Source organism: Prionailurus bengalensis, chromosome C1, assembly GCF_016509475.1.
Source record: "Prionailurus bengalensis isolate Pbe53 chromosome C1, Fcat_Pben_1.1_paternal_pri, whole genome shotgun sequence".
Taxonomy (NCBI): Eukaryota; Metazoa; Chordata; class Mammalia; order Carnivora; family Felidae; genus Prionailurus; species Prionailurus bengalensis.
The window spans coordinates 117,251,566-117,262,645 of record NC_057345.1 but is presented as its reverse complement, the minus strand read 5'-3'; the positions used below and the strand labels follow the sequence as shown (position 1 = coordinate 117,262,645).

At 42.7% G+C, this 11,080-nt stretch overlaps 1 protein-coding gene across 2 annotated transcripts; it reads left to right on the top strand.

The window, feature by feature from the left end:
• The first annotated feature begins 1,041 nt into the window (after window positions 1–1,041).
• On the top strand, window positions 1,042–10,071 carry TSN (translin). Of its 2 annotated transcripts, XM_043576519.1 has the most exons (6): window positions 1,042–1,297; window positions 2,451–2,544; window positions 4,153–4,249; window positions 5,933–6,048; window positions 7,151–7,230; window positions 7,884–10,071. In XM_043576519.1, the coding sequence occupies exons 1-6, from the start codon at window positions 1,232–1,234 to the stop codon at window positions 8,115–8,117; spliced, it is 687 nt and encodes a 228-aa protein (XP_043432454.1). In that variant the 5' UTR covers window positions 1,042–1,231; the 3' UTR covers window positions 8,118–10,071. The 2 variants fall into 2 exon arrangements, with proteins under 2 accessions (XP_043432454.1, XP_043432455.1); XM_043576520.1 differs by lacking the exon at window positions 7,151–7,230 and having other exon boundaries at window positions 1,094–1,297; window positions 7,884–8,149.
• Window positions 10,072–11,080: the final 1,009 nt, after the last annotated feature.

The following is an 11,080-nucleotide window of genomic DNA, read 5'->3' as shown; positions in this document are numbered from 1 at the left end:
AGAGACCCTATTTCGAGAAAAGCTCCATTTCCCGTTCTATAACAAATGGCTAATTAACCCTTGAACTGGACAAAAGGACTGGTCTAGAAGCCATAGTTTCACAAGCAATTGCTCCTAAAATCAACAGGACCACAGGCTTCCCAATCATAAGACTCTTCCCAATCATAAGAGTAACATATACCAAGAATAGCTTCGTTTGTCAACAGAATAGTTATCAGTGTGTAACCAAAAGCGTATTAGCCCTTAGCCTGTTAGTATAAATTATCTTTTTTTTAATCAAAGTCATGTGGTTCTCCCCGCCTTCCCACCCGCCCCCCCCCCCCCCCCCCCCCCAACCCTTGCTTTCACCCTGCAGGAAGGACACTTATTTGATTATCGCTGGAGTCTGTGCTCACCGAATTGCAGTTCTTAGATCTCAAACACTTGTTTGGCTTTCATAGTGTCTTTTTATGTTCAGGTTGACCCAACGCATTCATACACATTTCTATTTGTAGAACAGATGTATGGAATAACTCTGCAACGTCAAGAAATCCTTAAGGCGCTTGCCTCAAGGGAATCGGGATAAGGAGGTGTTAGTTGAGTAGAAGAGACATTTCCTACCATACACGCTTGAAAGATCCATATAATTTAAATAGGTTATACAGTCATACAGGGAAGGAATTAAAATTTTTCGCTCGCAATCCATCCCGTACTCCCCCCCCCCTTTTATTTCCCGTGTATTCTTTGCAAATACGAACGCATGTTTCCACACGGAGATTGCACTCTCTCTACGTTTTTCTGCACCTGTCTTTTTACGCAAATTCTTCAGTATTGAAGCATTTCTCCTCCCATCCGCCACAGCATAAAACAAGCGTTGCGCTTGTTTGCTCAGCCTCCAAGCCCGCCCCGCCCCCTCAAGCCCACTGGCCCCCGGGCACGCTCCTCCCCGCTTAGCGGAAGGTTTCCGGCATTGCCCGTTCGAAGTTCCCCAGATGAAAGCCCCGCCCAGCATTTACCGCCCCGCCCCCTGAGCGCGAGCCTGGGCTCCCGCCGCGGCACATCAGGCAGCACGGCGGACAGCCCAGGATCCTGCGCGCCGCGGACCTCGGAGGACCCCAGCGACGTCCGTAGCGTAGGGCCGGGTGGACGCGGCGGCGGCGGCTGGCGTTGCGACTGACTGCGCCGGTGGGCTCTGAAACGCTTTTCGGCGGCCACACTCGCCGCTCTGGTCGATTGTTGTGCAGCCGGCGCCATGTCTGTGAGCGAGATCTTCGTGGAGCTGCAGGGTTTTTTGGCTGCCGAGCAGGACATCCGAGAGGCGAGCCTCCTCTCTTCCCCTCCCCTTTCCCTTTCCTTTCTTGCTTGGCCACCGCGCCCGGCCCTCCTCTGTCGCTCTGTCTCGAGCAGTGGGGAAGCCTCCGGGGATGGGTTGCTTCCCCTCTTGTGTCAGCTTTAGGGAACGTTCCTCTCCCGCCCCCGATTCTGCTCTCCGGTCCTGATTCTGTGTGTTCGAGTCTCGGCTCTTCGGCATCGCCCACCTCGTTTGAGTGTCAGTCTTCCTGCTTTCTGGCGCTTGTTTATGTCGAAGGCTCAGCGCTTGGGACTCAGAGAGCACGCGTTTCACTGTTTGTTGTAGCACGTGTGGCCTCTTCTCTTTAAAACTCTCTTATGGCTTCTTATTCCACATAGAATAATAATCCAGATTCTACTGTAGCCCACAGGTGTCTTCTCCCCTCCATCTCATTTTACGCCATCTTCCGTTGTGTTTTATGTTCAGTTATCTTTTTATTTTTCTAGTTCCGCAGAGAGTTTCTTGCCTCAGGATATTTGCATGTACTGTATGCTTTTCCTGGAATTCGCATCTTTCCTCTCCTTTCCTGGTGGTTACTTCGTATTCATATTCTTGATCTCACAATCTGTCATGTTTTTTAGTAGAGAATTCACGTTAAAAATTTTTGTGCGATCCGTATTTTTTAAACGTCTGTCTACCCTATTATGCTCTAAACGGCAAGAAGGAAGGAAGGGACTAATTGGGAACCAGTATTTACACAGTGCTTCTCACATAAATGTGCTGTGAATATTCATAAAATGATTGAAAAGCACCCAGTCTTCGTATTGCATTGCATTTTTCTTTTTTACAAATTGCATTCAGATATTTCATTTCTTTTGATATTTATAGTGTTTCAGTGGGATATTTGGGGTGGGTGGTGATTATCCTTTGAAGGCCGCATGAGAAATCTCAGGCCCTGTAGTGACCTCTTGAAGGTCTCACAGAGGAAGTAAGTGGGAACGTTGGGATTCAAACCTGGATATTTTCTGTACCAGTTCAGTTCAGTAAAGATGGTTGGAGTTTTAAATGTGTGTGAAGGTGTCATAGGTACTTAACCTGTGCTGTCTGATATATCTGGTTTGAGGTTATGAAAATAGTTACATTGAGTTTATCTGATACTTTGATTTTTAATTCTTTCTAGGAAATCCGAAAAGTTGTACAGAGTTTAGAACAAACAGCTCGAGAGATTTTAACTTTACTGCAAGGGGTCCATCAGGGTGCTGGTTTTCAGGACAGTAAGTTCTTTGTTTTGATTTTGAAGATTTTTCTTTTTAAGTTTATTTATTTCTTTTGAGAGAGAGAGAGCGCACAAGAGAGCAGGGGAGGGGCAGAGAGCGAGGGAGAGAGAGAATCCCAAGTAGGCTCTGCACTGCTAGCACAGAGCCCGACGTGGGGCTTGATTCCACGAACACGAGATCATGACCTGAGCCGAAATCAAGAGTCGTTTACCTAACTGAGCCACTCTGGTGCCCCCTTGATTTTGAATATTTTTTAAGAGTCCAAATTATGAGTCTTTCACTTAAAAGAGTTAATTTCCATTCAGAAGACATTTCAAGTCTGTTATCATTTTATTAAGAAAAATGTCCCTCATATCCTATGGAGAAGTAAGTGACTTGAGTGTTTTATAGGTTTACAGAATTCTGGAATTCTGTGTGTTACGGTTGATTTTCCACTTCCACGTAGTAATGTAATAATGTGATTCTAGTGATAATTGTTGTAGGTTTGTAGTTCTCTTGTGTGTCTTTTATATGGCTCTCTTATTTTTAAACCGAATCTTTTGTGGGGCACCTGGGTGGCTCAGTCAGTTAAGTGTCTGACTCTTGATTTCAGCTCAGGTCGTGATCTCACAGTCCAAGAGAGTGAGATTGAGCCCCGTGTCCGACTCCGCACTGATGGCATGAAGCCTGCTTGGGATTCTCTCTCTGCCCCTGCTTGCTTGCTCTCTCTCTCAAAATAAACATTAAAAGAGAAATAAACACAGTCTTTCGTTCATTGAATATGGTTTAATATGCATTTGTATGTAAGAAATGTTCAGTGTAAAAGGTTCCTAATGGGTTTATAGTCACCACCTTTCATGGAAATCACATATGATAAGTTTAAACATGGGACCTTCAATGTAGGATGTGCACAATTAAAAGAGCTGAAATATATTTTCAGGTAGAGAATGATACAATGGTGTAACTTACAGGTGTCACAGGGAAGTCTTTTTTCTCAGTGATACGGAGTCGGTCAGTCTGAGTATAATTGATAAAGTTTTTTGACCAAATGTGGGAGCTAGAAGCTGTCCAATTTTAGTCATCCTTTTGGAATAGCAGCTGGTGCATGGCCCCACAATTATTATTATATTTTTAATTTTTTTGAAGTTATTTTGAGAGAGAGATATGGGATGGGGGGGGGCAGAGAGAGAGAGGGAGACAGAGAACCCCAAGCAGGCTCTGCATTGTCAGTGCACAGTCTGATGCATGGCTCGAACCCACGAACTGCTAGGTCATGAACCGAGCAGAAACTAAGAGTTGGATGCTTAACTAACTGAGCCACCCAGGCACCCCAAGGATGACATTATTTATGACAGCTTACTGACTTGTTTGCTAAATATTATTCCCTTTCAGCAAGTTTTTGTCTATTTTTCAGTGTTGGTTAATGAGTAGGGAAACTAGAGTTGGAATTTTGAGAGCCAGATTGGAAAGTAGAGATGCATACCCTGCATTTGGTCGTGAGATTTTTTTTTTTTTTTAAGAGTTGATTTATTTCCAGAGAGACTGTGTAGATTATTAAGCCAGAACTGTATTTGAAATTTGGTAAATCTTACTCATTATTGTGTTTGATTATCTTTTTGTGATCAGTTCCAAAGAGGTGTTTGAAAGCTCGAGAACATTTTGGTACAGTGAAAACACATCTAACATCGTTGAAGACCAAGTTCCCTGCTGAACAGTATTACAGGTTTGTAAGAAAAGTCGTATTATTTTGTAATGTCAAGTAAAAATAAAGGCAGGACAAAAATTATATGTACCGAATGATTGCTGAGAACGAAGTAAAAACCTCTCTGTAGAAGAAACAACGAAAAAGAGTCAGACTATTATTAGTGGTGGTATTTTAATGGTGACAGAGATGGGGATTTTTTTCCCCTCCCTTTGAGAATTTTCCTAGGGAAAACATAATTTTTACAATGAAAAAGGAATTAAAAAATATTTGTTGTATTAAGGTCAAATAGAGTATCTTTTTAGTATATTTAAGTTGCTTGTGAAATTGGGTGAACCATGTCTATGCTATTAAGATTATGGGATTAGATGGCACTATATAAACGGAGTTGAGTTTTTCCTCAAAGTTTGAATTACACTGCCAAATAACATGTTTAGCTAATATTCTGTAACTTGTTGACCTATAACACCGTTAATTTTTAAGAGTCTCCATTATTTAGGGAAGAAAATTTGCTGCCAGTCATAATTGTGAAATTTATAGATTGTAAAAAGCATCCCAGCCTCACAGATGTTAAATTGGAAAGAACTGCATCTGAGTATTGATGAAATACAGTGAATAAGAACCTAAAATCTCTACTTGTGTCTCTTTTCTACTGAAAAAGATGTTCTGTTAAGACACACGTGGGCACAAAACAAGACATGTATGTGGGAAGTAGGTAATACAGCGCCACAGGATAATTTAAGGCAGGGGTTGGCACACTGCCCGTGGCCCGCCGCCTCTGGAAGCTGAGAATTGCTTATATTTTAAAGGGTTGTTAAAAAAAGAAAAACACCCAGATAAGAATATGTGACAGAGACTGAATGTGGCTCACAAGGCCTAAAATGTTACTATCTGGCCCTTCGCAGAAAAAGTTTGCTGGCCCTGCTGTAAGGTAATAACGGATGTAGAGAGACCTTGAACGATAGGATTGGCAGGATCTTGAGAGATCGGGTAGTTTGGAGGTCACACAGAGGCTGACCTCTGGGTGATTTGGCCCTTAGAGGGTTTTATTTGACCTGTATTGTATTGAAAATTTTTTTTGAATTTGCCATATTTGAAATTCAGGAGGTATAGCATTAACATTTGGGGGTATAAAATTTCCTATTTTTTTTTTTTTTTCAGGCTTCTAGCTCAGTTTAACTGCAGGATCCTGAAGGTTTAAGTGTCGGTTTAGTGATTCCAAATGGTAGTTATTATATGTATAAATCAAGGTTTTTTTTTTAATATTCTACACTCAAAACGTGAGAGTAAGTTAGGTATTGAGGCTGATGTACAGTGCAGTTCTCATCAATCTGCCGTTGCCAGTTTTAATTTTTCTCAGAGCAGTATCATTGTTTTTACTGATTAAACTTCACAAGCACAGTTGTTCTTGTCCATAATCTTCGATTGTAAATATCTTTATATTCATTGAAGTTGGATCATGCTTCTCGTTTGTCTATTAAACTTCTAATAAGTAATTGCTATAAATGTGAACTTGTAAAACTTATATTAAATCCATCTAATATACTTAAATGGCATGTTTTTACATGTTTTTTATGTTGGGGTTTCACATGGATTTGATTTGGAAAAGCATTGTATTTCCAAAATGTTTGACTACGACTGTACTAAATTTATCTTTTATAAAGCCCCTAATCCTTCCACCTAAATGAGCTTCTATCCGTGCAGATTTCATGAGCACTGGAGGTTTGTGTTGCAGCGTTTGGTCTTCTTGGCAGCATTTGTTGTGTACTTGGAATCAGAAACACTAGTGACTCGAGAAGCGGTTACAGAAATTCTTGGCAGTAAGTGTCTCCGTTAGCGTCGGTCTACACAATCAGGCACGGTCGCTTAATTTTTGGTTGTGGGGGAGGCTGTTGCTTATACTTCCTACTTATTAGAACAAACGAGAACTAAATGGAAAAATAGTGACTTGGAAACACAAAAAGTAAGAACATGTAGTGGCTTGCTTTTTGTACTTGGGTGTTGCTTTTAGTTTTTAAAATTTAGTTTTTAAAAATTCAAGCCTACAGAAAGTTGAAAGAATAGTACAGTGAAGACCACTTAGATTTTCTGCTTGTTAACATTTTGCCATGTCTTTAAAAATTTATTTTATTATTATTTTTTTACTGTTTATTTTTGAGAGAGACAGAGTGCAAGCTGGGGAGGGGCAGAGAGAGAGGGAGACACAGAATCTGAAGCTGACAGCTCAGAGCCTGACGGGCTTGAACTCATGAACCGTGAGATCATGACTCAAGCCGAAGTTGGTTGCTTAACCAACAGCCACCCAGGCACCCCCAAAATTTTTAATTTTTAATTTTTATTTTAGTGTGCGTGAAGGGGGTGGGGAGCAGAGGGAGAGAACTCTGAGCCGGCTCCATGCTCAATGTGGGGCTCGATCCCACAACCCTGGGATCATGACCTGAGCTGAAATTAAGAGTCAGATGTTCAACCGAATGAGCCACCCAGGCTCCCCAACATTTTGCCACATTTGTGAGGTCTTCTCACTTTGTGCACGTGTATGTGCATTCATGCATTCGTGTGCCCGTATGAACCATGTGAATGTCACTTAAGGGTGTCATGGCTTCTCCTTTAAATGCTGCGACATGCTTTGTCCAAAAACATAGGTATTCTCTGATATAACTAGATAACGTTCTGGGTGATAGTACTTTCTGAGAGAAGAATGAAAGGAAAAATTGAAGTCTTAAGAGCTCAAAAATCCACAATGAGGCCTAGTTGCCAAAAGTATGAGCACATCATATAGTTTTAAAAGATCTTTTTTTCCTTTGAGAGAAACAATATGTGTGTGCGTGTATATGTATGTGTGTGTATATATAGTATTTTATATTCTTAGGCTCACATTCTGTTCACATCATGACCTTATTTTTACTTTGGTGTATTTTTTAGTTGAGCCAGATCGGGAGAAAGGCTTTCATCTGGATGTGGAAGATTATCTCTCGGGAGTTCTAATTCTTGCCAGTGAATTGGTAAGAAGCTTAGTAATTTGCCATTTGCGTTTTTGATCTTCCCACCTCGCTGTCAGTTTTTGAAATGGGCACAAAAATTCAGGAAGTCTTTTCTAAGCCCTCTATCTGTCACCAGTTTGTCATCATGTGCTGTGTGTGCTGCTTTGCTAGTCATCAGAGAAAGGCCAGTTCATACGATGAGCGGGCTGTGCATACTGACTAATCTGTGAATTTTTAAAAGATGGTAATGCCTCTCCCTTTCAAAGTGGTGGCAAGACACACACATTCCTAGTAACTGTGTCAATACGTATACTTGCTTCGGGGACTAATTTAACTGTATATAGGTTATTTTTCTTTTATTCTCTTCATCTGTCTCTTGAGAAATTGTCCTATGGAGATAATTCTAAAGAAGAAAAAAAGGCTGTCATAAAGGTGTTCCCACTAGTCTTGATTCGCATTGATGGAAACTTGTAGACCACAGAAACCCCCAACAGAAAGGGAACGATCTCTTAAGTCTTGAAGTAACTTCGTAATGTTAAGCGGTCGTCAACATGTAATTCCCAAAGGCAGTGTGGGAAAGTTGGGGGCCTTGGGGGTCTCTTGGTTGTGATGCGGAGGAAGACGTGCTCATGAGGCCTGTTGTAAGGTGTCTCGGTTTCCCTTCCCTCGTGTAGTCGAGGCTGTCCGTCAACAGCGTGACCGCCGGAGACTACTCCCGGCCGCTCCACATCTCCACCTTCATCAACGAGCTGGATTCGGGCTTCCGCCTTCTCAACCTGAAAAACGACTCCCTGAGGAAGCGCTACGACGGCTTGAAGTATGACGTGAAGAAGGTGGAGGAGGTGGTCTACGATCTCTCCATCCGGGGCTTCAACAAGGAGACGGCCGCGGCGTGTGCTGAGAAGTGAAGCCGGAGGCTCCGCTGGCGCCGGGCCCTGCTGACCTCATTGGTCGCCGGTGGGGGTGAACCCCGTGCCTCTCGGGTAGTTAGCCTTGCCCCGTTGCTAAACACCGCGCTTTATTTTCTTAACCGGTTGGTTGTGTGGTGGAAGTATCCAAATGGAAACGCTTTTTTTCTGGGGGTGAAAAAATAGCCTTTTCAAGGACAGACTTTTTTTGTCGTTTCAGTGAATTTGCTCTGTAATTCAGTGTATTTCAGTTCTGTCGGAAAGTGTAAATGTCAGTCTCTTGGTAAAGTCCTTTTGCTCACCCTGATGCTGTTGATGTACTGATTGAGAAGTTTATGGTCTTGTGTTTCTTCCAGAAGTGATCCTTGGTGTTTTCTATATCCAAATTAGCCATCCATACCCAGGTGTGTGTAGCCTGGATACAGGATAAAAATGAGTAATTAAAAAGGATGGTTGCCAAGCAAAGGACAACTTATTTTATATTTTCTTTCCTTATTTTAAGCCTCGTGAGTAAATCATATGTTGACATTTTTTTGCAAGGGAGTTACAGCCCCAGGGTCTCTCTCACTGCCATCAAAATATAAAAGAGAAAATTGCAAAGTCAAGCTCAGATTATCTCGGGACGTTTTTGTATTAAGGGATTGAGTCACATCTTATCATTTGGCTCTCTTTGCCAGGTGGGGAGTAGGGCTTAGTGTCTTACAACACCTCTGTTTTCTGATGTTGCCTTAACATTCTGCTCTTGCAGCAATTTAAAGATCGTTTTCACACACATCTTGAACTAACACTTCATATAATATATTTTTAAGCTATGAAACCTTTTTCCTAGCAGCCAGCTAGACCGGCTGGTCTGAGACTACAAAGCCACCCAGTCAAGTTAATTAGCAATACCCTGACTGGTATGTTCTGAGAGACAAATGCTGTGCTTTGTCTGGAAAAAAGAGAAAACCTTGGATTTAAAAAGGAAGATCAGCTGATTTGGTAATGTTTTTTAGAGTAAGCAATTTCAGGTTTTGGCAGCTATCCCAACGGTCAGGTTTTAGATTTACAGTTTTGGGCAAGTCCTGTAAACCTTGTTGGCACCCTCCTCCCCCTCCTGGTTTTCAGGTAGTGCTGAGAATACTCGCCATGTAATTTTTGCTGTTGAATTGAAACGGTTTAAAATGGTGACGTCATCCACGGTTTTCTGGAGCTCACTGAAAGGAAGGTGCTAGTGTTTCCAGAATAACAGAAAGCATTTAGAAGTGTCATCCTCTCCTGCCTGCTACCAGTTTAGGCGTTCCGTTTGTGCAGTGGAATATTTGTCATTGCTATCAGAGCCGTTCTCAGGCCAAGTTAAGGACTGACCAGATTTTCCATCATGAGGAGGACAAGTAGAAATGAAGCATCAATCGCTATGCATTTTTGGGTTTTAAACAACTTTCTTGACAGCTCTTTCTGCGGAAGAGTGTGTAGAACGAAGAAAGGCGTTTGGGTCTTTGAAGTGCCTAGGGTGGTCATCAAAGATATGCAGTAATAGCACTGCCCGGATTGAGCTCAAAAGGCTTCAAATTACATGATCAAATACATGCAGTAAGTTCAGTAGTAGTTTTCTTCTACGTGGAGAATGGACTCTGAATGTGTGTTGAGGCTGAAGAAGACCAGGGGTGACAAGCACATCCTGCTGTGTAACAGTTAAAATTAGTGAACGACACCAGCCGCTCAGAGTTAAATTGAAAGTATTTTAATTGACGGTATTGAAAAGCCTCGGCTCTGGTTTTAGTGCACCAGAATTGTTCTTTTCGACTCTAGAAGATTGAGCGGGTTAGAAAAAGTAGAGATGAATTAGTGGATGTTTTCTTTATAAATTTATTTATAAGAAGAGAACCCTTAAATACTTCATAAGATTTGCCCTGTCTTAAACTTGAATAATACTGGTAACGCCTAAGAGAATTTAATAAAGAACGAAAGCTTCTTTGGCAGTGTTTTGGGTCCTTTACTTAAGTGGCTGTAGTCGAGGTACAGATGCAGAAAGCCACCGGCAGAGTTCGTGGCGTGCACTCAGAAATCATGGCTGGCTTGTTTCGCGGTCTGGACCGGACTGTACTCTTCAGGCAGAGCATCATTGTCTGCCTGACGCCAAAATAAGGTATTCCCTGAACCTGAAGTCATTTGTTTTCTTAGTAGTCACTGTAATGAACAGTAAACAAGTTAAAAAAAAAAAAAAAATCACCCCTCCGCTCCAAACAACAATAAGAAACATCTACAGAGGGTTAAATGGATTGACTGGACTGATGGTTTGAGTGAGCCGAGGGTGAGAGAGGGGAGAGGAGGGAATCTGACTTCATGGTCCGGTTTCTAGTCTGGGAGACTAAGTCGATTTAGGTGCTGTTAGCTGAGGTCGGGGCGGGGGAGGGGCTGGCGTGGGAAGACTTCTGAATGTGTTGGGTTCATGATGCTAGTTGAGCCTGAGGGGGAGACGGCCAGCAGGACTTTGGGCGTGAGGAAAGCTCGGAGCCAGCCTGCGATAGTTTGGGGCAGCATTAGTGTGTACGTGGAAGGTAGGTCAGGAGAGTGGGTATGACCCCCCAGGAGAGCGTGTAGAATGAGAAGAGTAAGGGGCTAAGGACAAAACCCTGGTTGGTGGGGTTTAGTGAGTTAGGCAGAGGGAGAGACCATGAGGAAATGGAGAAGGGGTTAGAGAGACTGAAAGAACAGTGAGAGTGGCTTGTCACAGAAGCCAGGGGAATAAAGAGGCTCTAGAAGGCTTTTTTCGGGGGACGGGGATTTAAGAGATTTAAAATACAGACTTTCAGGGGCGCCTGGGTGGCTGTCGGTGAAGCGTCTGACTCTTGATTTTGGCTCAGAGCATGATCTCACGGTTTGTGAGTTCGAGCCCCAAGTTGGGCTCTGCCCTGGCAGTAAGGAGCCTGCTTGGGATTCTGTCTCTCCCTCCCTCTGCCCCACCCTCGTGCGAGCGTTCT

Bases quoted from the DNA above. Each gene is read 5' to 3' on its own strand.
- TSN (XM_043576519.1), top strand. From the start codon at position 1,232: ATGTCTGTGAGCGAGATCTTCGTGGAGCTGCAGGGTTTTTTGGCTGCC. The intron at 4,250-5,932 runs GTTTGTAAGAAA...CTATCCGTGCAG, and splicing joins CCTGCTGAACAGTATTACAG to ATTTCATGAGCACTGGAGGT. The intron at 6,049-7,150 runs GTAAGTGTCTCC...TGTATTTTTTAG, and splicing joins GGTTACAGAAATTCTTGGCA to TTGAGCCAGATCGGGAGAAA.